Source organism: Rattus norvegicus, chromosome 4, assembly GCF_021556685.1.
Source record: "Rattus norvegicus strain SHRSP/BbbUtx chromosome 4, alternate assembly SHRSP_T2T, whole genome shotgun sequence".
NCBI lineage: Eukaryota > Metazoa > Chordata > Mammalia > Rodentia > Muridae > Rattus > Rattus norvegicus.
The window spans coordinates 183,655,214-183,681,339 of NC_141537.1; the positions used below are offsets into that span (position 1 = coordinate 183,655,214).

Genomic DNA, 26,126 nt, shown 5'->3' on the forward strand with positions numbered 1-26,126 from the left:
AATCCTACAACGGATAGAGGCCTTATATCCAAAACATACAAAGAACTCAAAAAGTTAGACCGCAGGGAGACAAATAACCCTATTAAAAAATGGGGTTCAGATCTAAACAAAGAATTCACAGCTGAGGAATGCCGAATGGCTGAGAAACACCTAAAGAAATGTTCAACATCTTTAGTCATAAGGGAAATGCAAATCAAAACAATCCTGAGATTTCACCTCACACCAGTGAGAATGGCTAAGATCAAAAACTCAGGTGACAGCAGATGCTGGCGAGGATGCGGAGAAAGAGGAACACTCCTCCATTGTTGGTGGGATTGCAGACTGGTACAACCATTCTGGAAATCAGTCTGGAGGTTCCTCAGAAAATTGGACATTGAACTGCCTTAGGATCCAGCTATACCTCTCTTGGGCATATACCCAAAAGATGCCCCAACATATAAAAAAGACACGTGCTCCACTATGTTCATCGCAGCCTTATTTATAATAGCCAGAAACTGGAAAGAACCCAGATGCCCTTCAACAGAGGAATGGATACAGAAAATGTGGTACATCTACACAATGGAATATTACTCAGCTATCAAAAACAACGGCTTTATGAAATTCGTAGGCAAATGGTTGGAACTGGAAAATATCATCCTGAGTGAGCTAACCCAATCACAGAAAGACATACATGGTATGCACTCAGTGATAAGTGGCTATTAGCCCAAATGCTTGAATTACCCTAGATCCCTAGAACAAATGAAACTCAAGACGGATGATCAAAATGTGAATGCTTCACTCCTTCTCTAAAAGGGGAACAAGAATACCCTTGGCAGGGAAGAGAGAGGCAAAGATTAAAACAGAGACTGAAGGAACACCCATTCAGAGCCTGCCCCACATGTAGCCCATACATATACAGCCACCCAATTAGACAAGATGGATGAAGCAAAGAAGTGCAGACCGACAGGAGCCGGATGTAGATCGCTCCTGAGAGACACAGCCAGAATACAGCAAATACAGAGGCGAATGCCAGCAGCAAACCACTGAACTGAGAATAGGACCCCCGTTGAAGGAATCAGAGAAAGAACTGGAAGAGCTTGAAGGGGCTCGAGACCCCATATGTACAACAATGCCAAGCAACCAGAGCTTCCAGGGACTAAGCCACTACCTAAAGACTATACATGGACTGACCCTGGACTCTGACCTCATAGGTAGCAATGAATATCCTATTAAGAGCACCAGTGGAAGGGGAAGCCCTGGGTCCTGCTAAGACTGAACCCCCAGTGAACTAGACTGTTGGGGGGAGGGCGGCAATGGGGGGAGGGTTGGGAGGGGAACACCCATAAAGAAGGGGAGGCGGGAGGGGGATGTTTGCCCGGAAACCAAAGAATTATTATTAAGTATTAAATAAATTTAAAAAAAATTGGAGTGGAGAATGAATAAATAATGCACCTGAAAGCTCTAAACCAAAAAGAAACAAGAATACCCCAAAGGAGTAGAAAGCATAATCAAACTGATAGCTGAAATCAATAAAATAGAAAATAATACAATGAATCGATGAAAAACAGATTTTGTTCTTTGAGAAATCAACAATATTGACTAACTGAAAGATGGAGAGATAATATCCAAATTAACAAAATCAGAAATGGAAAGGGGAATACAGCAACAGACACCAAGGAAGTAAAGAGAATCATGAAGATAGATATTTAAAAACCTGTATTAAGCCAATTTAGGAAATCTAAAAGAACTGGATAATATTCTTAATACATAGCATTTACAAAAGTTAAATCAAGATCATAAAACAACTAAAATAGACCTATAATCTCTAGTGAAAAAGAAGCAATCATTAAAATATCTCTCAACCAAAACCAAACAAAAACAAAACAACAAAAGAAGTCAAAAGCCTAGGACCACATAGTTTTAGTACAGAATCCTACCACACTGTCAAAGAAGAGTTGATGCCAATACTCCTCAAATTATTTCACAAAATATAATCAGAAGGAATATTGGAAAATTCATTTTATAAAGCCACAGTTACCCTGATACACAAACCACATAAAGACTCCAACAAAGAAATAATTACAGACCAGTTTCCCTTAGGAATATAGATGTGAAAATACTCAACAAAATACTCACAAACATAATCCAAGGACCCATCAAAAAGATCATCCACCATGACAAAGTAGGCTTTATTCCAGAGATGCAGGTATGGTTAAACATACAAAAACCAGTCAAAGTAGTCCCCCATACGAATAAACTGAAAGACAACCCACATGATCATTTCATTAAATGCCCAAAGAGAGCCTCTGCCAAAATCCAACATCCCCTCAAGAAGAAAGTCTTGGAGAGATACCTTAACATAATAAACATAACATAACATAATAAACATAACATAACATAATAAAGGCAATATACAACAAACCTATAGCCAGCACCAAATTTAATAGAGAGAAACTCAAAACTATTCAAGTAGAATAATGAACAAGACAAGGCTTTCCATTTTCTCCATGTCTATTCAATATAGTACTTTAAGTTCTAGCTAAAGTAATAAGACAACTGAAGAAAATTAAGGGGATACACATTGGAAATGAAGCAGTCAAAGTATCTTCATTTGCAGATGATATGATAGTATACATAAACAACCCCTAATATTCTACCAGGGAACTCCTACATCTGATAAACACCTTCGCAAAGTGTCTGGATATAAAATTAACTCAAAAGAATTAGTAGACTTCGTATATATAAATGACAAGTGAATGAGAAAACAATGGAGAAACAATGCCCTTTACAATAGCCATAAATTATGTAAAATATCTTGGGGTAACCCTAACCTAGCAAGTTAAAGACCTGTATAACAAAAACTTCAAGTCTTTGAAGAAAGAAAAAGATAGCAGATGGAAAGATTCCCCATGCTCTTAGATTGGTAGAATTAGCATGATAAGAATGGCCATCCCATCAAAAGCAATCTACAGATTCAACGTGCTCTCCAAAAATATTCTAACACAAATCTTTACACACTTTGAAAGGATAATACTCAACTTCACATTGAAAACCAAAAAGTCTAGGATAGCTGAAAAAACAATCTCGAATAATAAAAGAATTTCCTGAGGTATCACCATCCTTGACTTCAAGCTATATTACAGAGCTATATAGTAATGAAAATTGCATAGTATTGGCATAAAAAATGACACATTGATCAATGGAATTGAAATGAAGACCCAGACAGAAATCCATACACCTATGGACACCTGATTTTTTTATAAAGACGCCATAAATACACAATGGATAAAGGAAAGCTTCTTAACAAATGATCCTGGTCTAACTGGATGTCAGTGAGTAGAAGAATTTAAATTCATATCTATCACTCTGCACAAAACTCAAGTCAAAGTGGATCAAATAACTCAACATAAAACCAGATATACTGAATCTGATAGAGGAGAAAATGAGGAATAGCCTTGACCACATGGACACAGGAGACAACTTCCTAAACACCAACAGGGCAAGCACTAAGACAATTAATAACTGGGACCTCAAGAAACTGAAAAGCTTCTGTAAGACAAAGGACACTGTCAATAGGGACAAAATGGCAGCCTACAACATGGGAAAAGATTTTCAACAAATTCACATCTGACAAAGGGCTAATATTGAAAATATATAAAGAACTCAAGAAACTAGACATCAACAAACCAAGTAATCTAATTTTAAAGTGGAGTGCGGTTCTAAACAAAGAATTCTCAATAGAGAAATTTCAAATAGCTAAGAAACACCTACAGAAATGTTCAACATCCTTAGCCATCAGGAAAATGCAAGTTAAAACTACTTTGAGATTCCATCCCATACCTATCAGAATGACTAAGATCAATAAAACAAATGACAGCTCATGCTGGCAAGGATGTGGAGCAAGGGAGCACTCCTCTATCATTAGTGGGAGTGCAAATTTGTACAGCCACTTTAGAAATCAATATGGTAGTTCCTCAGAAAATTTGGAATCAATCAACTTGGGCATATATGCAAAAGACACTCCACCCTACCACAAGGACACTTACCTAACTATGTTCATATCAGCTTTATTCATGATAGCCAGAAACTGGAAATAACTTAAATGTCCCTCAACAGAAGAATGGATAAAGAAAATGTAATACATTTACACAGTGGAGTATTATTTCACTATTTAAAACAATGACATCATGAAATTTGCAGGCAAATGGATGGGATTAGAAAAACATCATCCTGAATGAGGCAATCTAGACCCAGAAAGACAAACATGATGTGTACACACTTATAAGTGGATAAGTGCTAAGTAAAAAATAACCATGTTATGATCCACAGACCCAGAGAGGCTAAGTTACAAGAAGGGCTGTAAGGAAGAAGGCATGGATCTCCCTGAGAAGGGAAATAGATCTTGTGGGTAGACAGGTGGCAAATAGGAATCGGAACAGAAGGACCCGGTAAGTGTAATGGTTTTAATATGTTTGGCCTAAGGAGTAGCCCTATTTGGAGGTGTGACCTTGTTGGAGGAAGTGTGTTACTGTGAGTGTTGGCTTTAATACATTTATCCTAGCTGCCTGGGAGCTAGTCTTCTCCTAGCAGCCTTTGGATGAAGATGTAGAACTCTCAGCAACTCCTGCACCATGCCTGCCTGGATGTACCATGTCCCTGCCTTGATGATAATGGACTGAACCTCTGAACTTGTAAGTCAGCCCCAACTAAATGTTGTCCTTATAAGAGTTGCCTTGGTCATACTGTTTACAGCAGTAAAACCCTAAGACAGTGAGGGAGTGACAGAAGGAGTAAATATGGGGAAACATACCTGAAATTGGGTGGCATTTGGAGGTCAGGGGAGTAGCGATGTGGAAGTAGTTTAAATAACTCAACAACATTTAGACTGTTTTGCCTTCTACGAATCCTGTGAAGTGGGCATTGTTAGGAAAGGTGAAGCACCCTGAGGTGGAGCCATCTTAGAGCCAGGCAGTCGGGAGGTCACATAGTATGGATGCAGGATGCAGCAGAGGGAGAGCTTGAGCCAGATGTGTGGCCTCAGTGCCTTGAATGCCAATCCCTGCTGTCACAGCTGTGGGGACACAGTTGATGTGGATTTGCACCTGAGCCCCTGACTGCAGTCTTTATAAGCTCTCCTCCACCCCACTCTGCCCTGTTGGCTTTCCGGTTCCCCATGCTTTCCTGGCTTTCACAGTGACTGATAGCCATGACGACAGGCCTCCCAGCTTTAGTTCTAAAGAAATGAGTGCTAGGAAAAGTGTTACTTTTCAGATTTTGTTTTAATTTATTTCATAAGTTTTGGCCTTGGGGTGTGAGTGGGGGTCTTCATTTTTGTCTTTTTATTTATTTATTCTTCTCTCATGCAATAAATCCTGACTGCAGTTTTCCCCCCTCCCGTCCTCCCATCACCCCATGCCCCCGTCTCCCCTCTTCTTCAAATCCACTGCTCCTCCATTTCCCTTCAGAAAAGACCAAGCCTCATAGTGATGTCAACCAAACAAGATGCATTAAGGCGAAAACCCTCATGTCAAGGTTGGACGAGGCAACCTAGTAGAAAAGAAAGGGTCCCCTGAGTGAGCAAAAGAGTAAGAAACATCCCCATGTCCTCTGTTAGGAGTCCCACAAAAACACCAGGCTAGACGACGACAGCATGTATACAGAGGACTCATCCAAGCGCTATGTTGTTGTTTCAGTCTTTCTGAGCCCCTATGAACTCTGCTTAGTCTGCATTCTCCTGGTGTCCAAATGTAAGACTCAACCTGAGCCTTAACTACTGGAAGACTCCAGTGAATGAGATGTAAGACCAGAGATCGATGCAAAAGCAAGAGGTTTATTATTCCAGCGAGCTGGGGTCTGCCTATATGAGGAAGAGAGGTGACCCCGAACTATCCGTTAGTACAGTTTTTATACGTTTTATAAAGGGTGGGTTACAGCAATGGTGATTGGGCACACAAGCACTCGTGGCCTCAATTCACCTTTAGGTTGCTGCTGATTTGGTTAGTGTTGGGGTCCTTGATCTACATTTCTGGGGCTGCCATTAGATGAAGTTGGGACAGCCCTGCCTGGGAGGAAAGGGCTGCCTGGCATCTTGGAGACATTCCAGGAACTGTGCCAGAGGAGATTGGGACATTCCTTCCTGGATTGGACTGTTTGGCGCCCTGAGGTTAGTGGAAAATTACTAACCCTTTTCTTTCACCTTCACCCCTCTGGCTCCTATAATCTTTCCTCCCCCTCTTCTGTGGGTTCTCTCAACTCTGCCTGATGTTTGGCTGTGTGTCTCTTGCTCCCATCAACTGCTGGGGGAAACCACTCTGATGACTGGGCTAGGCACCAATCTATGAGTAGAGCAGAATACAATAAAGAATCATTTCCTTTACTTTTGTTTTCTTCTGACCCCACATTGTCCTAGCACATCTTGCTGGCAGGACGAGTTACAGTTTGGAGGTTTTGTGGCTAGGTGGGTGTGCCAGTCCCATCACTAGAAGGCTTGCCTGGCTACAGAAGATGACCAGTTCAGGCTCTATATTCTCCATTACTAGGAGTCCTTGATAGGGTAACCTTTATAGAATCTTGGGAGTTTCTACGGTACTAGGTTACCACATCACCACCACCACCACCACCACCACCACCACCACCACCACCACCACCACCAAATGGCTGGGGCAGGCACCTGAGTGTCTTTCTTCCAGCAAGGACTCCAATAATACCATTTTTTAAAAACAACACATGCTCCACTATGTTTGTAGAAGCCTTATTTATAATAGCCAGAAGCTGGAAACAACCCAGATGTCCCTCAACAGAAGAATGGATACAGAAAATGTGGTACATTTACACAATGGAGTACTACACAACTATTAAAAACAATGACTTAATGAAATTCACAGGAAAATAAATGGAACTAAAAAATACCATCCTGAATGAGGTAACCCAGACACAAAAGAACACAGATGGTATGTACTCACTGATAAGTGAATTTTAGTTCAAAAGTTCAGAATGCCCATGATACAACCCACAGACATATGAATAACTTAGGACAAAGGAAGCCCAGGGTATGGATGCTTCAGTTCTGCATAGATGGGGTTAACAGGATCATCATGGGAGGTGGAGGGATGGGGGGACCTGGGAGGGAGAGAGGAGGGGGAGGGGAAAAAGGGAGGGCAGGATCAGGTATTGGAGGGGATGGGAGAGAGGTACAGAGGGTCAGGAAATCAAAAAAATACATAGCAGTAGGGGATGAGGAACTAAGGGTAGCCACTGGAGGGTCCCAGACACCAGGGAAGCAAGAGGCACCCAGGACCCAACAGGAATGGTTTAGCCAAAATGCGCATCGCCAGTAGATAGGCACTGCCCTGAGTCCAGGGAAGGGGGTCACCCGCCCACGTCAAAGTTTTAAACCCAGAAATGTTCCTGTCCAAAGGAAAGACAGGGACAAAAAAAATGGAACAGAAGGAGCCATCCAGAGACTGACCCACCTGGGGATCCATCCCATCTGCAGACAGCAAACCCGAACAGTGTGGCTGTTGCCAAGAGGCGCTTGCTGACAGGAACCAAGTGTGGCTGTTCCCTGGGAAGTTCTCCTGGCACCTGACCCCTGGTAGGGGAGCTGGGGTAAGGACTGGAGGAGCAGAGGGGGATTGCAACCCCATAGGAAGAACCACCCAGAGCCCCAGGGACTAGACCACCAACCGTGGAGTGTACAGGGAGGAATCCATGACTCCAGATACATATGTAGCAGAGGATGGCCTTGTCTGACAGCAATGGGAGGGGAGGCCCTTGGTCCTGTGGAGGTTTGATGCCCCAGCATAGGGGGGTGCTGGCGCAATGGGGTGGGAGTGGGTGGGTGGGTGAGGAGCACCCTCATACAGGAAAAGGAGAGGGGGAGAAGGAGGGCACATGGGATGAGAGGTTGTAGAGGGGTAACAGGAAGAGGGACATCATTTGGGATATAAACTAATGGAATGATTAATAAAAATTTTTAAATAAAAAACACTATTTAAGTGCTTACTTTTTTAGTTATTATTATTAATTATTAATTATATTAAATTAAGAGGGTTTAAAACTCAAAGAACTTATGACGATTAAGTAATTCCTTCAGAAAGCCAGTGTACTCTAAGCACTTGGGAACTTGTGACCAGACTATGTGTGTTCAAATCTCAGCTCTGCCATTTAGACACTGTGCAACTACAGACTAACCACTAGACTTTCTATATTTCGCTTTCCCTATTTGTGAAATAAGATCATAAAGACATCTGAAATATTTTATGCTATTAGAACACTGGGGATGATCCTTAGTCAGTGAGCTAAAATAGTTGTTGTTTTATGTTTATGCTGTTACGATGCTCTTGGCACATAAACAAGAGCTTCTTCCTTCTTCTATGCTGAATATTAATGTCGCAGAAGTCCAAGAACTGACCTACGGTTGGTGATGTACTTAGCAGGTGGGGCCATGATTGTCTTTGCTCAGATGTAAAGGAAAAGGTGGTCCCTTTGCTACAGCCCAGAGAGGCCACGTTGACTTATTTTCTGTAGCCTTGTTAACCATATTGACTCCCTCAGGGCCAATGACCATTAAGGGACGCCATAACAGCACAAGAAACTACACAAAGCTCTGGGTCACTTGAATTTAGATAGCTGAGAGGCTCAAACAATTACCGAACCACAGTTAAGTGGAGTAGTAAGCCCAGGGCGCTTAGACTAGGGATATTTTCCACCATGCTGGTTTTGTCTCCCTTGAATATTGTGTTAGCTACTTCTCATTTCTGTGACCGAAATACCTGACAAAGAAGAAACCTGGTGATACCATCGTCACACCAGGAAAGGCACGGTGACAGAAGCCCAAGGCAGCAGCTGGTCACATTGCACCAGTGTTCAGGAAGCAGAAGGTGACAAATGCTGGTCACATTATACAAAACTTATTAGGAAAGAGAAATAATTTCACGAAATTTACCATAGTCCCCTCCTCTCTACTAGAGATGAAACTCACGCTCCCAGGGGATGAAACCATAAAGGAGATACCTACTGGGCACAAAGCCCTGAATACACTTTTTACCTGTGATACATACCTATGGTAAACTATGACTTTTTATTTCAACACTTCTTTTTTAAACCAGTAATAATATGGAACAATTGTAACAATTAGCTGTGATAAAAAGCCTAGTCCTGAGAAAGTTGAGACAAGGGTCAGCATTTCCAGAAGGCAGTTGACTGGGGGCAACTGTGGCAGGTAGAGCCCAGGTAAGGATTTCCATGATAAAGGGATCCATTCATCCAGGAAACACAGCAGGCTTGGAGATGTATTGAGTTACAGAGAGCAAATACAGGAATAAGAAGGAAAGCCAGGGTAGTTTTGTCAGTTGGGCTGGTTTGTCCCCCCCTCCCCATGGAACCAAATACAGATGCAAATCAATCTCTCTCTCTGTGTGTCTCTCTGTGTCTCTCTGTGTCTCTCTGTGTCTCTCTGTGTCTCTCTGTGTCTCTCTCTCTCCCTCTTCCCTCTTCCCTCTTCCCTCTTCCCTCTTCCCTCTTCCCTCTTCCCTCTTCCCTCTCCCCCTTCCCTCTCCCTCTCCCACTTCCCTCTCCCCCTTCCCTCTCCCTCTCCCTCTCCGTCTCCCCCCCCACGTCCATTGCCATTCTTTTCCTGAGTCACCAAGTTGTGACAACAGTGGGCTTTAACATCACTACCGTAAGACCTATGACCAGGCAGGAGAATTTCTACCTCAGAAGGAAATTAAAATACTCAGAGTACATCTTTAAACAAAGGCATTTCACGTGGAAATGGATTTTAAAAATAAAATTGGAAGAAATGACTGTTAGGAACACAGAGAAGACAGGAGGAAGGAGTGGGGCAAAAATCTTTCCAGAAAATCTGTAATTACACCCACTGTCATGACTCCCACAGTCACCACCCTGTCTAGGCAGAGTCTTGACTTGTGAATTGGGTCTGAACTCTCATGGGGAGATGTTAAAGTGGAGGGAGTCACCAGCTGCGTGAAGATAGGTTGGCCAGTAACAATGTATCGTGGTACTGCGATTTCTATGGGGTGTTGCTCAACGACCTAACACCTTGTTCTGGCAGACAGCAGCTAAATGACGGTCCGTAATTGTTCGCATGAGCCCTGTGTACAAGGAAAGTTTTGAAACGGGAAGGAGAAAGGACAAGTGAACCACTCCCCTAACAGAGAATGTTATGCTCTGTGAGTATCTGTGATGTAGCCGGAGCCTCCACTGGCATGTAAATCTCGCAGAATTAGCTCACCAGGTCTCTCTGGTTCCTGTTGGATACTAATATCCATCTGAAGTAATCTTAGCCTCTCGACTTTAGTAGGAAAGAATCTTAATCTGCTTTAAGAGATTAGCTGACCAACATGAGAGTAAATTATACAATGTATTCCTTAGGGGAAACCAGCCAAGCACAAGACCTCTAACAATAAAGCAGGAGCAGACATGAATTAGTTACTTACGCCACAATGCCAGTGAAGACCTTTGTGAGCTTCCTCGTGGCTCTTAATTTTCCAAACTTTATTATTTCACTTCTGTGCCTGAAACCATTCTCAACCCAGCACTGGGCCTACCGGACGTGTACAAGAGGATAAAACAGATTTCCGAGACCCACACGGGCAGACCACAAGTTAAAAACCACCATGTTCATCAATCATCCAAGCTCTATGTATGCAGGTTTTGTCCTATTGACTGCCACATTCTCCCACATAAAGGATGGTACCTGATACATAATTAGGCACCTGGTAAATGCCATTAAAAGAGGAAATCTGAAGGAGCCTGCAAAGCAGAATCCTACAGAAGAGAAAAACAGTAGCCAGGAGTTACCAGCCGAGAGCTGCTTCCCTGAGTCTTATGCTGTGGATCATCATAATGAGAAATACATGCACACATAAGAACAAAGGAAATAATGAGGACATGGGGTACATGCTTACAATCCTACTACTCAAGGGCTAAGGCAGGAGGATTGCTGTAAGTTCAAGGTCAGACAGGGCTATATAGTGAGACTCTCTTTCAAAAACAAAACAGAAAGAAAAAGATAAAGATAACCCTGGGCCAGCAAGATGACTCAGTGTAAACCCACATGATGCCAATCCTTGATGACCTGAATTCAACCTCAGAAATCACACTGGTTCCAGAAAGCTGTCCTATGACCTCCATACAAGCACCATGGTATATAGGCATGAATGTGCAGATGTACACACACACACACACACACACACACACACACACACACACACACAATTTCATGAAGTCATACAGAAACCTTATGCTATGCTATGCTATGCTATGCTATGCTATGCTTTGCTATGCTAGACTGGACTAGACTAGACTGGACTAGACTAGACTAGACTAGACTAGACTAGACTAGACTAGACTAGACTAGACCAGACCAGACCACACCAGACTAGACTATGCTGTACATACACAAACTTAAGTGGAGTCACCCTGTAACTTGGCAGCATTGCTACCACTAGGCACCATGGTTTGACAAATAAAATACCCAGTACCAGGAATAGGTACCTTTCTTGAAGGCTTTGGCCACAGAGACCCCAGCATTACAGGCTATTGCCAATGCTTTTGGTTACACCCCAGAACTTGATGAAAAAAGTCCTGTTACTAAAGGTTTCTTTTAAAAGTAAAGAATTGGGAATGGAGTTTTGATGCTTCCAGCAGTGCAATTCCTTCCAGTTTTAGAAATTTGTTCAGGTAGAGCTCAGAAATGGAGGCAAAGAAAGAATTATCCAGAGATGAGATGAAAAGCAGAAAAGATGTAGGTAAAAATTACCACAGAGTCTTGAGACACAGAGGACACTAATTCACACAAAAAGCTTAAAAGAGCAGGACTGTACCTGTGAGTCCCAAGATACAGAGGACACTAACTCAAGGGGAAAGTTTGGATGCTCAGAACTGGACCAGCAGAGAACACTCGCTATCATCCATTTGTCAGTGAGAAAAGTAGAGGAAAATTAGGAGATGATTTTGTTAAATTAATGGACTTGATTTTTAAAGACATCTTCAGATGCACAGCTGAGTTTCCATTGGACCCTGCCCTGTTCCCCAAGATGGGGTAGCTTCTGATGACCACTGAGAAAGGGTCTTTACTGGACGGAACAAGGCAGACTAGATTGGGACTAGGTCTCTAATAAAGAAGGTTGACCAGCTGGTTTCTAAATCACTAAATTTACTTATTTCTAAATTTATTCATTCACCATTCATCCCATTGGAGGGAAGAAATAAAGTGTAACCTCTGGTCTGGGGTGCTTGGACTGACAGCGTTTTGGGTGCTGCTTCTTGGTTTGATTGTGAAATCAATGCTAAGCTTGGGCTACAGTGACACTGGAGATCTCAGCCACTCAGGAGGCTCCTGGCAGGGGATTTATAGAGACTGACAGAACAGCGCTGTTAAACCAGCCCCAATTATCAGCTTCACAGGCAAGAGGATGATTAAAATTTAACAACATATCTCAGCTTGTTGCCATTCGATAGAGTTGCTGCCATCCTCCTGTCAAGGGGGATAAAGAAATGGGAGAGTTAAAAGAGGGAATATTTTTAAGGTAAAAGTCTTCCCTTGACAGTGGAGGAGAATAAATCAGCCATGCAAAGAAAAAGATCAGAAGTAATTTTTCCCCGATAATGACTGACTTTCGATTCTGCATGTCAAATCGTTGCTATTTATGGACGTAATGGAGAAAGAAATTCTCAGCTAGTGCTTTAATTTCTAATCTGCTTAGTCATGACATTCTTGCCAGCGTTCCACACACCAAAATGTCTACAGTCTACCTTTTTTTGTCAAATGGGCTACTAGGGCCGTGCCTTGTTTTAATTGCATGTATTAAAATAATGTAACAATTTGAATTTGGGGTTCAAGCAAACCACTGTGGAATTGCAGTGACCAAGCCCCCAGATGGGGAAGCATCCTTCAACACCACTGAGGTACCTACAAAGGTTCCAAGTCAAGGAGTGTCCTTTGATGTGGATCACCCCTCTTGGATATATTAATTGAAATTCAGTTAGCTTTGCAAATGGAGCTCTACACTAGAATGGCATAGAGGGCTCTAAAAAACTCTTGAAAGCAACTTGTGCAGGCTCTAGAGACTCACAGGACTATAGGTCCACAATTACAAGCCAGAAGCTAAGGTTGTGGGTACAGCAACTTTTCGCTGAGACTTAAACTATAAATTACATATGTGTGATCATGAGACGTGACAAACACAGCCGCTTCCCTGTCCCATTAATCATCCCTGTGCAGCACAGACTCAAGTTAGATCTTTTGAGGTCTTCATCCAGTTGTCATAGAAACAGACCGGGGGCAGCATCTCCTGCAGGGAGCTTGTGGTGTAGGCAGCTCTCCTTACTCTATGTGGCCTTAAATCATTCTTCAGTCAGTGGAGTAGTTCTGGTTTCTTCTCTCCCACCCACTATCTCTGTCATAGCTTTGTTTCTATGCTCTGATGAAACATCATGACCAAAAGCTACTTGGAGACAAAAGGGTTTACTTTATGTCTCTCAGCCCATAGTCCATCACTGAGGGAAGCCAGGGCTGGTACTCAACACTGGAACATGGAGGCAGAGACTGAAGCAGAGGCCATGGAGGAATGTTGCTTACTGGCTTGTTCTCTGTGACTTGCTCAGTCCTCCTTCTTATAAGGCCCAGGACCACCTGCCCAGGGGTGGAACCACCAACTGTGAACTGGACCCTCCTACATCAATCATTAATCAAGAAAATACACTACAGGCAATCTGATGGAGACAATTTCTCAAGTGAGATGACTCTAGACTATATCAACTCATCAGAAAAATCAACCAGGACAATTTCTTTCTTATTCTCTTCTCATTCTGTCCCAAAAGACTGTTGGTGACACTGACATACAGCTCCTCATTCACCTAGCCCATGTAGGAGCTGCATTTGAGGAAAAGAATTGCAAGGCTGTTCAGGACAGTGCTGCTAAACCATCACTGTGGTCACTGCTTCACATCATTCCAGATTGCTCATAGCCACTTGACTGGTTGCTTCTATTGTAAGACCAGAGTGCCAATCCCAAGCCAACAGTCAATGGGGTACATAAAGGCTGTCATCTCAAGGGAACGCTTTCAAAAGCACTGAACAGAGAAAAGTCCACTTTGGATATTTCTGTCAAGGATCCAACCCACAAGGCTTAGTAAAATGAGCCATACTAGAAAGCTGCCTGAGATGGAGGTTTCAGCTGGATCTTGATTATCCCTTGTTCCCTAGAACTGATGGCCCTCTAGGTGGTACTCAGTGAAATCCAGAGAGTACCTGGCATAGAATGGCAGCTCAATTTTGAAAGCTTTCTGTGGTGATCAACTAGGATGATACATAGTGGAAGGGCATGCATTTGTGGATGCCTGCAATATACAGAGAAAAGAGAAGTCACTAGGTATATAGATACTTGTCTCATTGCAATGAGGAAATGCGTAACGAAAGCAACCTAAGGCAGGAGGGACTTACTTTGGTTCACTTTGGTATAGACCATCACATGGTAGGGAAATTATAGCAACAGGAACATGAGACTCAGGGTCCCAAGGCATCCATAGTCAGGAAACAGAGAGAGATGAATGCTCATGTCTCCTTTTTATTTAGCCCAGGATCCTAACCCATGGAATTGGGTCACACTCATTCAGAATGGGTCTTCTCTCCTTAACTAACCCTCTCTAGAAATATCCTCACAAGCACAGTCAGAGCATATCTCCTAGATGATTCCAGATTTCATCAAGTTGGCAATGAAGATTAACCATCACACAGGATGATGATATTGGCTTGTTAATACTTTAATAGGCACTGCAGTAGAGGTTAGCCACTCATAGCCAAGATATTTATTACTGAGGCATGAGAGCCAAGGAACACTTGATCCTTACAGAGGCTCTACTCTCTGTAAACAAATGAAAATGAGGACAAGATCCAGTGCTCAACTACCAGAGGGACTGCATTGTAAAGGAAGTCAACTCCCATCCAAGCCAAGTCTACTAGGTCAGGCCCTAGGTAGGGAGAAACATCTAGATGCCCCCCTCCATATTTTGAACCCTTATATCAGAATCCCCAGAATCTACTTCTGTACATGCTACAGAAATGGCCTACTGCTCCTTATCTGGAAGTAAGTCCCCAAAACCCTATGAAGCTTCTCCCTAGATTCATGGTGCTATTTTGGGAAGCTGTTCAATTTGGGAAGGAAGCTTAGCTGGTGGAAAAGAGAGAAGTCTTTAAAATTGTGGGCCCCTGATTCCTGCTGTGCTATTTGCTTCATGGTCAGCCACGATGTGACCAGCTACACTCTGTAGCCACCATGATGTTCTGCTCAAGCTCTTGGGACCAAGAAACCATAGGAACAAACTCTCTGAAACCACAGACCAAAGTAAGCTTTTTTAATTTTTCTTAAATTACTTTTATTGTATTTTGGTCACAGTAATGCATAGCAAGTACCTCACCCTGCAAAGGCACAGCAGATGGATGGACAGAAGAGACCATACTGAGCAACATCCATTTCCTTTTGAAACCGTGTTGGAGGAAGATCGAAACATGTTTTTACATCCTCTAGGCATGGAACTAAGGTGGTATGCATGTAGTCTATGTAGATAGGTGTATTAGTGTTCTCTAGAGTCATGGAATGTCTCTATATATTAAGGGAATTTATTGGAATGACTTACAGTCTCCAATACAACTCACCCAACAATGTGCAGTTGTGAATAGGAAGTCCAAGAATCCGGTAGTTGCTCAGTGCCACACAAGGCTAGGTGCTTCAGCTGGTCTTCTGTATAAGCTGGAAAAAAAGCCTTCCTTCTTCCTGTGTTTGTATGTAGCACTCCATCAGAAGGTATGGCCCAGATTAAAGGTGTGTACCACCACACTTAAACCTAAGCTGTTCTTTACTTGGAGCTTGCTATGTTCCAGGCTGGCCTTGTACTCAAAGATCTGGTTGCTTCTGTCTACTGGGATTAAAGGCCTGTATCACCTTGCTTTTCCTGTCCACTATGCTACGAGATCCAGATCAAAAAACTCGTGTCTTCCAGTCTCAAGATCTGGATCACAGGTATGCCCTCTATTTCTGGAATTCATTCCAGATACAGTCAAGTTGACAACTGAGATTAGCCATCACAATTGGTACATATGAGAGCCAGGTAGAAAATGGAAGACTAGGACCACTGTTCAAGGTGGTTCATAAAATCTACAGACCCACCTTCAGAACATTTCCAAAATCTCTTAATATATGACTAGAATAAGTATATTTGGTAGATGGATTAATTACTTCTCCAACTGCTGTGACCAAATATCTCTGACACTACCAACTTAAGGCAGGAAAGATTCGTTACCGACTTACAGTTCAAAGGCATATAGCCCATCGTAGTAAGAGTAGTGTGGTGGCAGAAGGAGACAGCTGGTCACATCTGCAATCAGAAGAACAGACAGGAAGTAGGACTAAACTAGAAAACCTCAGGTGATGATGACACACACAGACACACACACACGCACACACACACACACACACACACACACACTCACACACACACACACACAACCAGAGAGCACAGCACAAGCACACAAACATGCACAACAACCTACCTTCTCTCATGAGGCTCCACCTCCTAAGGGTCCCATAACTTCCTAAACAGCGTCACCATCTGGGGATCAAGTGCTTAAACACGTAAGTCTATGGGGACATGATACCCTCAAACCATAACAGCATACAATGCTGTAGTTGCTGCTTTATCTGAACAGCAACACCCCCAAAGCCTTCCATTCCTCATGTTATTCTAGTGCTATCTACCTTTTGATACTATTACAATTAGAAATCTGCTATGTGGTTTGAGCTCCAGATTGGGTTTATTTTACTGAAAAGGCAACAGTGTTTGGGGCCTGAATATAAAATGTTATTACACTATCAAAACTGAAACGCTATCTAGCTCCAACCTCTCTCCTCTTCTTGCTACTGTCCTTTATCACATTCCCTGTACATTTCTATAGGAACACCCTTAAGCCATGATCAGGTTGGTTTTTGTGGTCACTGCTAATAGCTAGAGCAAGAGGGAATCATTTACTTCTGCCTCCCTGTGTCTGGAAAAACATTGCAGCTTTGCTCTCTGAATTAACTCATGGTGAGGATATGGGGTCAAAAGTGTGGCCAATGATTTGCAAATGGACAATTGCCCAAATCTGTTGCAGTTGCTCTGGAAGATGACAAGAATAGCTTGCTCTCCAAATACCCAGGGGCCCCATCACCTATAAGGACAGCATCACTCAACCATCTGATTTCACTGTTATTTGCTTAATGCCAGACCCTGAGGTCACAGTCAATTTAAACAGTGCACAACTGAGTGCTCAATTACCCATCTGCTGGGCCACTTGATACTAAAGCCCCCAAGAACACCCTGTCGTCAACACTTTCCTATCCGATGCACTAGGAGAGACAAGGGCATCTGTGGTGACACATTCTGGTCATCACCTCTATCATGAGCACTTGCAAAGGCAGCAGCCTACAGCAGAGAAAGGCTGCAACGAGATCACAGAGCCGTTAGTCCCAGCCCCAGTCCTCAGCAACATGAAATCCAACCTCCACCCCCAGCTTCAATTCCTAGCTGAAATCTCCAACTCTAAATAAAATAGGATTGCTAATTGCATTAAATTCTGAAAGCAAACTGAAATTTTAAACTGGTACTTACTTATCTGCTCTTAAGTGATTAAAATCTGAACATGTCGTAACCAAAACACCTGGGAAGTACCAGCAGGAAGATAAATTTGAATTCTCCTGGGCTACATAGTAAACCTAAGGCCAAACCAGATACAAATAACTTTTAAGTAATGACTTAGGTCAACTGTTTTGTAACTATTTTAGAATCTTGGTGTTCCGGTATTTCCCTCTCCCTCTTCTTCCCCTCCCCTCCCCTCCTTTCCCCCTCCCTCTGTCTCCCTCCCCTCCCCCTTCCCCTTTCCCTGTCTTCTTCCTAATTTTTTTATACTTCGAATTTGCAATTCTCCTACCTCTGCCTCCCAATGCTGGGATTACAGACATGCATCATCCCACCTGGCTCCAAACATTTTTAAGAACTTTTCTTTTTCATCAAGCACCATGGCATAATTCCAGTTTCAAGGGGCTGAGGCAAGAGGATCACTAATTTGAAGCCAAAATGGACTACTAAAAAAAAAGGTAATAATAAAACAACTAAAGCAGTGGTTTGCAACCTTCCTAACGCTGTGACTCTTTAACACAGTTCCTCCTGTTGTGGTGACCTCCAACCATAAAATTATTTTTGTTGCTGCTTCATAAGTAATTCTGCTACTGTTACAAATTGTAAATATATCTGTGGATTTCCAATGGTCTTAGGCAACCCCTGTGATAGGGTTTCAGCACACACACACCCAAAGAGGTTGTGACCCATAGGTTAAGAACCACTAAACTGAAGGAATTTGTATGCTGTTAATCAGAAAAAAAAACCGTTAGGTTTTGTCCAGATAGTCTAAATTTTTATAATTTGTTGTGTAACAGTTTCCTCTGAGACTGAAACATTCCATCTTGAAGGGAAGCTCCTAAAACAGGAAGATAACAGCGCAAAATAGCTTCAACAAGTCCCTGAAACTGACCACATTCACTATGGCATAAACATTATGTACTACTCCTGTAAGGCTTTATCTGGCACAGGAATACACAGTCACACCACACAGCAGACCTCACACAAGAGATTTGTTGGGAAGAAACAGTATGGTTGTTGCGTTTGAGCAGGAAGAGAGACAGCAAAGGGTTAGGACAAGAGGAGGGTTTTCTAGGGTTGTTTGAACACACAAAGTGAGGTAATGGAAAAGTACAATGTAGCCAGAAGTATCATTCGACCTTTAACGCTTAGTCATGAGGATGGGGATTTCCAAGTGTCAGGAGCTCAGGGTCAGGCTGTTCTTTCCTGGGCCCCTTCTCCCTGCATTACCTAATTAGTTTTACAATTCTAGCTTTTCCATATTAGCTCCTATAAAACGGAACAGCTCGGTGGGTATGAGTAAAGTTGAGCAATGTCTTTCCCTACCAAGTGTATCTTCCTAATGTTTCAGAGTGCTAGTTAGCTGTGTGCCAGTGGATATGATTTTATCCTGAATTTCATGGACCTGTGAGCTTCTACTAGATAATGAGCCACCTCCATCGTTGATGGCTCTAAAGATTAAAAAAGATGAAGGATATTCCTAGTACAGCATTGCACAAGTCACCAGCTGTGGCTGAGATCTGCTGGGCAGCTCTTTGTCTCACCCTGGCTCACTGGTGCATCTTTGGACTGCTTCACGATTGACACTGCTGACCTCAGGTAGCCTCTCTTAAAGGTCTGAGCCCTCATGGAGGGTCATCTGTCTTTGCTCCATGTGGCCTCTTATCTTCTCACCTCTTAACGGGAGATCTGGGCTTGTTCATGTGGACGTGTCAGGGATGAAAGAGAAGAGGTAAAGGAGGACTTGCACTCTAGGCTTGTCCATCCTTCCTTTTCTTTTCCCCTCATGGTGCTGAGAAGGGAACTCAGGGTCTTGCAGGTGAGAAGTGAGGACTCTACCACTGAGCTATGCCTCCATTTCCATCTCTACCTCTACTGCATTGTACTGGACTCAGCAGGGCACCAGCTGGCAGAAATGTAGTCTAGGAAAATAAAAACATCATCTTTGTGGTAAGGGAAGAATGTGTGGTTATTTTACAATGGCCTCCTTGTCTTTATTGCCTGTAAATATAAGGAACTGTCGTTAATCATTGTATTAAGTGGAAGCACTTATAAAAATTACAGGGTTTGTTGATGTCTTTCAAACCAGGGATATGGAGCCCAAAGCAATAAATGTCCTTGTGTGGCTTGTCAGTATCACCTGATTAACTTTAGGTTTAAACAAGAACTGTTTGGCGTTTACTCTGATTATCTAATAAATCTGTAGGTAAATACATTACAGTTGACTTAATTATCCCAGCACTCAGGAGGCTAACACAGAAGATTACTGTTCCTTCTATACCAATCTGGCTACAGTACAGGATTGTGTCCCGAAATCCAAAAGTAATAGTTTAATTTCATGCTTCCATTGTTGTCCTGCCTCTAACATGCTACTTTATAGCCGCTTTCTCAGAAACTTGATCAGGGGCTACTCTGATGAACCTCCAGTTTTTCACTTCATGGTGTAATCTGATTTCTCAGACACATTACCTCACCTTTTTCTTCCTTTCCCTCCTTCCTGTAAATACCTCCTTCAACACACTCAGCCGAGCCTGGCTCCACCTCTTACACTACTTTGCCCTTTTGATACATTTCCATGGTATCTTAATTAGGGCTTCTATTGTGGTGAAGAGACACCATGACCATGACAACTCTTATTAAGGAAAACAATCAATTGGGGCTGGCCTACAGTTCAGTTGTTTATCCTCGAGGGTTGGTGGCATACAGGCAGACATGTTGCTGGAGAAATAGTTCAGAGTCCTACATCTGGATCCATAGGCAGCAGGAGGAGGGACTGTGAGCCACTAGACCTGACATAAGTTTCTGAGACCTCAAGGCCCACCCCCTAAAGACACACTTCCTCCAACAAATCCACACCTACTCCAACAAGGCCACACCTCCTAATAATGCCCCTCCCTATGGACCTATGGAACCATTTTTATTCAAACCATCGCACACAGATTCTTGCCAGGTAGTGCCCACGTATATTAGAACCTTCTTAAAAGGCTCTTTTAGTAATAGAGCAGTCTCCTTTGCATAACTCATTCTAAATTCTATCAGTTTGTGATCATATTAATGATCATTTGTTTAATGGTTTCCTCTACACAAGCTTTGGCCTAGAAAAGTCATTGTCAAAATAGTTTCTTTCTCCCAGACATCGCTTTCGATCGACATTAGCACAGGTTTTCTTTTTTTTCTTTTAATCCCCACAAAATTTTATTTTGCTAACATTCCATCTAGGGGTAAATGGCACAGGACTGTCGATCTCTGCTGTGGCCACCATTTTCCATACTCTAATTTCCTACTTTTGCTTAGACGCTAAGCATTTTATACTTTCCACACAGTTGGCTTCACTAAGTTCGTTTGGAAAACATAAGATCAGAGTTCTAGGGTAAACAGTTTATCTCCCAAAGTACATGTTAAAACTCAAACCCTAAGCACCTCAAACTATTATCTTATTTGAAATTGGGTTCATTAAAGGCTAAATTACATTAAAATAAAGCATCCGAGATGGTTAAATGGAGTCTGGTTTGAAGATTGTGTCTTCACAAAACTTAGATACAGATGTTCACAGGGATAAGATGGCACCCAGAGACGTGGTTGCATAATTGAAGTGTCTCGTCTCAAAGCCAAAGAGTGCTTGCCTGCCTGCCTGTGGCTGAAGGACCAGGCATGACACATTTACCCCTCTGGCACCTTCAGAGGGAATATAGTTCCACAAAGAGTGTACTTTTATTCTGGCCTTTAGACCTGTGACTCAGTACATTCTGTAATTTTTTTTGCAACCCTAATAAAATCCATACTGAAGGGATTTCTCTTATTTGCCGTGTACAAATTGTTAGCAGAGATTTCCCTTGGTGAGAAAAAGGGAAGATACTACCTACACAAAACTCCACTGGACACCATCAAATTTATAATCACCCCCCCCCTTTGAACTTTTCTCCTCATGTATTTCCTGAAATTTTTTTACTGTGTGCTAGGTTTTACTTTTTAAAGCTTGATACATTAACATTTTCATCATAAGTTCAATTCATTGAAAGGAGACCACTGCAGGGGCTGGCATGACAGCATGAAACAGTGACGTAACTCTTTCCGGGCGAGGCAGCCATAGTGTAGTTTGGCCACCTGGGACTCCATTTGGCTTAACTTTCACAAGTCCTTTCCCAACAATGTGTCTCCCAGCATGGAACCCTTACTGCCTTCAGCCACTTTACTGTGACCCTAACCTGCCCACGGGAGTGGGAAGTACAAGCTATTGACTCCTCCTTTGTGGTACCTTAGCAACTCATCTCTTGGGATTGCTTTCCATTCAGAAGTCTGTCCCAACACATCCAAGAACTAGAGGTGAGAGGCCAGTCAAGCCTGAACCAGTTTGGGATACATAAGAGTAACACAAACTGTGGCTACTCAGTGAACTTTCAGGAGAATTCTCCCTTTATCCACCTTATGCCTATGCACGATCAGGCATGCAAATTGTTAAAATAGGGGTCATTGTAACTATGTGCAGGAAAGATTGACATGACCCAAGATCACCGATCCAATCGGGTAACTCTGAATACTCAGCAAATAACTCTTCTTTGAGACCTGACAAGAGAAAGACTTAAACTTAAGAGAGTTAAGACCAGTACTCTTGAGCACACTAACCCATCTTGTACTGTCTCTTTAAATAAAATTCTTGCTACTTTTCCATTTGTGTGCAGTTTATAATTCTTTGTGTAAGGGTTACTCAAGACTACTACTACTACTACTACTACTACTACTACTACTACTACTACCACCACCAACATGCAAACCCAGTAGTAACTACACAGAACAGCCAAAGCCCTCCCTATTTGTGAGCAACCTCATTTTATAGCCTCTCTTCTGGAACCCACAGGTGCTGGACAGTTTTATGTCAACTTGACATAAGCCAACATCCTCTGAGAGGAGGGAATCTCAATTGAGGAAACACCTCCATAAGATCAGGCTGCAGGCAAGCTTGGAGGGCAATTTCCTAATTAGTGATTGGTGGGAGAGGGCCCAGCCCATTGTGGGTAGTGTCATCCCTGAGCTGGTGGTCCTGGGTTCTATAAGAAAGCAAGCTGAGCAAGCCATGGGGAGCAAGCCAGAAAGCAACACTCCTCCATGGCCTCTGCATTAGCTCCTGCTTCTTCGTTCCTGCCCTGTTTGAGTTTCTGTCCTGACTTCCTTTGGCAATAAACAATACTATGAAAGTGTGAGCCAAATGAACTCTTTCCTTCCCGGGTTGCTTTGGTCATGGAGCTGTAACACATCAATAGTAACCCTAAGACACTGCATAAACAGTGTCCCTCTACATTGCTTTATTTTAGTATAACACCTTTCTTTTTTAATTTATTATTTATCTTTATTTCATGTTCATTGGTGCTTTGTGTGAATTTATATCTGTGTAAGGGTGTAGATCCCCGTGGAACTAGAATTACAGACAGTTTCGAACTGCTATGTGGAGGCTGGGAATTGAACTCAGGACCTCTGGAAGAGCAGCCAGTGCCCTTAACCATTGAGCCATTTCTCCAGCCCTAGTATAACACCTTTCTACCTTTCCATGTTTGAAGTTCTTTTATTAACTCATTTCTCTACATGAAAATATACATGCATGCTATTTTCTCTATAGTAAAAGTCGTAAAGTGTTCAAATTTATCGGAGAATATGTTGTCTTTACAATTATAACCGATACATAAATGCAATTTGATTTTGCTAAGTTATACACCTCTTAATATGATGATTGTAGCTTCTTGTCTTTCATCTATTTACATTGCTACGGCAAAATTCTACAGACAGGTAATTTACACATAACAGAGATTTAGAGTCTTAGAAGTCAAGACCCCATCAGATCCAGTGTGCACAGTGGGGTCAGTTTTGACGTGCTCATTTCTCGAGAGTCGTCATTCAGACCATAGCAGGCTGTTCTGAACATTTGAGAGGGTTTTTGCAGGAAGCAGGTATGAGGCACTGATTCTTGTATCCCTGGTTGTTTCTTACTTGTTGCTACCAAGAGAATACATGAAGCGTAGACTCCAATCCTAAGTTTCCTCATAATCTGTCGCTCATGTGAACCAGTGAAATTAAAGGGAAGGACTACATTGAGTCTTTTAAACTCTCTACATCTCATATACCCTGACCCAAACTGATTTATATCCAAGCATCAATTTTGACACATAGGCCAACAACTCAACAATTCTGCATATAGGTAAAATCTACCATGTAGATTGCTAGGCAACCTGCTGCCCTATTCTTAGGGTGAGTTGCCTTCTCCTGGCCTGAGAAGCCCCCTGGGGATTGTTGAGCTATAACAAGACACTGGTGCATATTTCTTTCAGCCTTGTGCTAAAAGCTGCCTACTAGATAGACCACTCAGAGAAGGGAGGTGTTCCTCTAACCTTTCCTAAGGGATGCACTGCCTCTGGTTTCCAAGGATGTTTTCTGTTTAAACCTTTCCTTTGCTCAAAAAAAAAAAAAAAAAACCTTGAGCTACACATGACCATGAGATAGTCACAGAAAACTGTCTCCCAGCTTTGACTGTGTTTTCACCGAAGTCTTGGACCTGTGATTTAACTCACTTGATTTATGGGAAGTATCTGCCTTTAACTTAACATTTTAAAGTCCCTAGACTTTATAGAATCGTAACCAAACAAGATTTATTTCTCTTTGAGGGGGTGGGGGAGAACAACGTATGGATGAACTGATGAACAAACAGATAGGCAGGCAGATGAGCAGTCATAGAAGTGTGTGTGTGTGTGTGTGTGTGTGTGTGTGTGTGTGTGTTTCTGGAGACCAAACCAGAACCATGTACATTTTAGGCAAATGCTCTATGACTTAGTTACATCCCAAGCTTTCTCTCTGTATTTCTTATTTTGAGACAGGATCTCACTATGCTGCCCAGGTTGGCTTTGAATTTGCTCTGTGGCCCAAGCTGGCCTTGAACTTGAATTCTTTTTATTCTGTCTTGAACGTAAATGAGATGGGAGGCTTGAGTCATCCTTTTCTAAGAATCCCTTGAACAACTAACCCCCTAATATAGTCCATTATTAACAAAGCTGATATGGGTTGAAAACCCGGATTCTGAGCCTCCCTGTGTAAAAGTAAGCATAGATAGGGTAGCACTGAGCTGTGCTAAGTGACTGCTATCTTGGTGCAAAGAGGTGTCCTAGCTCCTAGATTTTGAAATCATTGCCAGGGTTCTCCGTTGTTCTCATATTTGTAGGAAGAGGGAGGAACATGTGAATTTAGAACAACATGTAGGCAAGAGAAACCTGCCTCAAGATGAGGCTGCTTAAGATGGTGCTGCTTAATTTGACAAAATTCAACACCCCTTCATGATAAAAGTCCTGGAAAGAACAGTAATTCAAGGCCATACCTAAACACAGTAAAAGCAATACACAGCAAACCCATAACCAACACTAAACTAAATGGAGAGAAACTTGAAGCAATCCCACTAAAATCAGAGACCAGACAAGGCTGCTCACTCTCTCCCTACTTATTCAATATAGTTCTCGAAGTCCTAGCCAGAGCAATCAGACAACAAAAGGAGATCAAAGGGATACAGATTGGAAAGGAAGGAGTCAAAATATCACTATTTGCAGATGATATGATAGTATATTTAAGTGATCCCAAAAGTTCCACCAGAAAACTACTAAATCTGATAAACAACTTCAGCAAAGTGACTGGGTATAAAATTAACTCAAATAAATCAGTAGCCTTCCTCTATACAAAAGAAAAACAAGCTGAGAAAGAAATTAGGGAAACAACACCCTTCATAATAGTCCCAAATAATATAAAATACCTCGGTGTGACTTGAACCAAGCAAGTGAAAGATTTGTATGATAAGAACTTCAAGTCTCTGAAGAAAGAAATTGAAGAAGATCTCAGAAGATGGAAAGATCTCCCATGCTCATGGATTGGCAAGAATAATATAGTAAAAATGGCCATTTTACCAAAAGCGATCTACAGATTCAATGCAACTCCCATCAAAATTCCAATCCAATTCTTCAGAAAGTTAGACAGAACAATTTGCAAATTCATCAGGAATAACAAAAAACCCAGGATAGCTAAAACTATCCTCAACAATAAAAGGACTTTTGGGGGAATCACTATTCCCTGAACTCAAGCATTATTACAGAGTAATAGTGATAGAAACTGTATGGTATTGGTACAAAGACAGGCAGATAGACCACTAGAATAGAATTAAAGACCCAGAAATGAACCCACACACCTATGGGCACTTGACTTTTGACAAAGGAGCCAAAACCATCCAATGGAAAAAAAGATAGCATTTTCAGCAAATGGTGCTGGTTCAACTGGAGGTCAGCATGTAGAAGAATGCAGATGGATCCATTCTTATCACCCTGTACAAAGCTTAAGTCCAAGTGGATCAAGGACCACCACATCAAACCAGATACACTCAAACTAATAGAAGAAAAAGTGGGAAAGAATCTCGAACACGTGGGCAC

The 26,126-nt window shown here is 42.2% G+C and overlaps 1 protein-coding gene across 3 annotated transcripts in view; it reads right to left on the bottom strand.

Annotated features, from left to right (window-relative positions):
* LOC120102440 (uncharacterized) overlaps positions 1-26,126 on the bottom strand; it is a 190,629-nt gene that overhangs the window by 138,231 nt on the left and 26,272 nt on the right. The window contains exons 1-4 of one of the 3 annotated variants that reach the window (XR_015687170.1): positions 17,653-17,793; positions 16,314-16,380; positions 15,662-15,779; positions 13,586-14,346 (exon numbers count right to left, since the gene is read on the bottom strand). The exons of 1 other annotated variant lie outside the window; for it this stretch is intronic. Coding sequence is in view for 1 of the 2 variants with exons in the window: in XM_087659837.1 (XP_087515963.1) it covers positions 15,662-15,755; positions 16,314-16,335 (116 nt within the window). In the remaining variant the exon portion in view is untranslated. Of the gene's footprint in view, positions 1-13,585; positions 14,347-15,661; positions 15,780-16,313; positions 16,381-17,652; positions 17,794-26,126 lie in introns of those variants that run through there. One more of the 3 variants, XM_087659837.1, reaches the window with a different exon arrangement.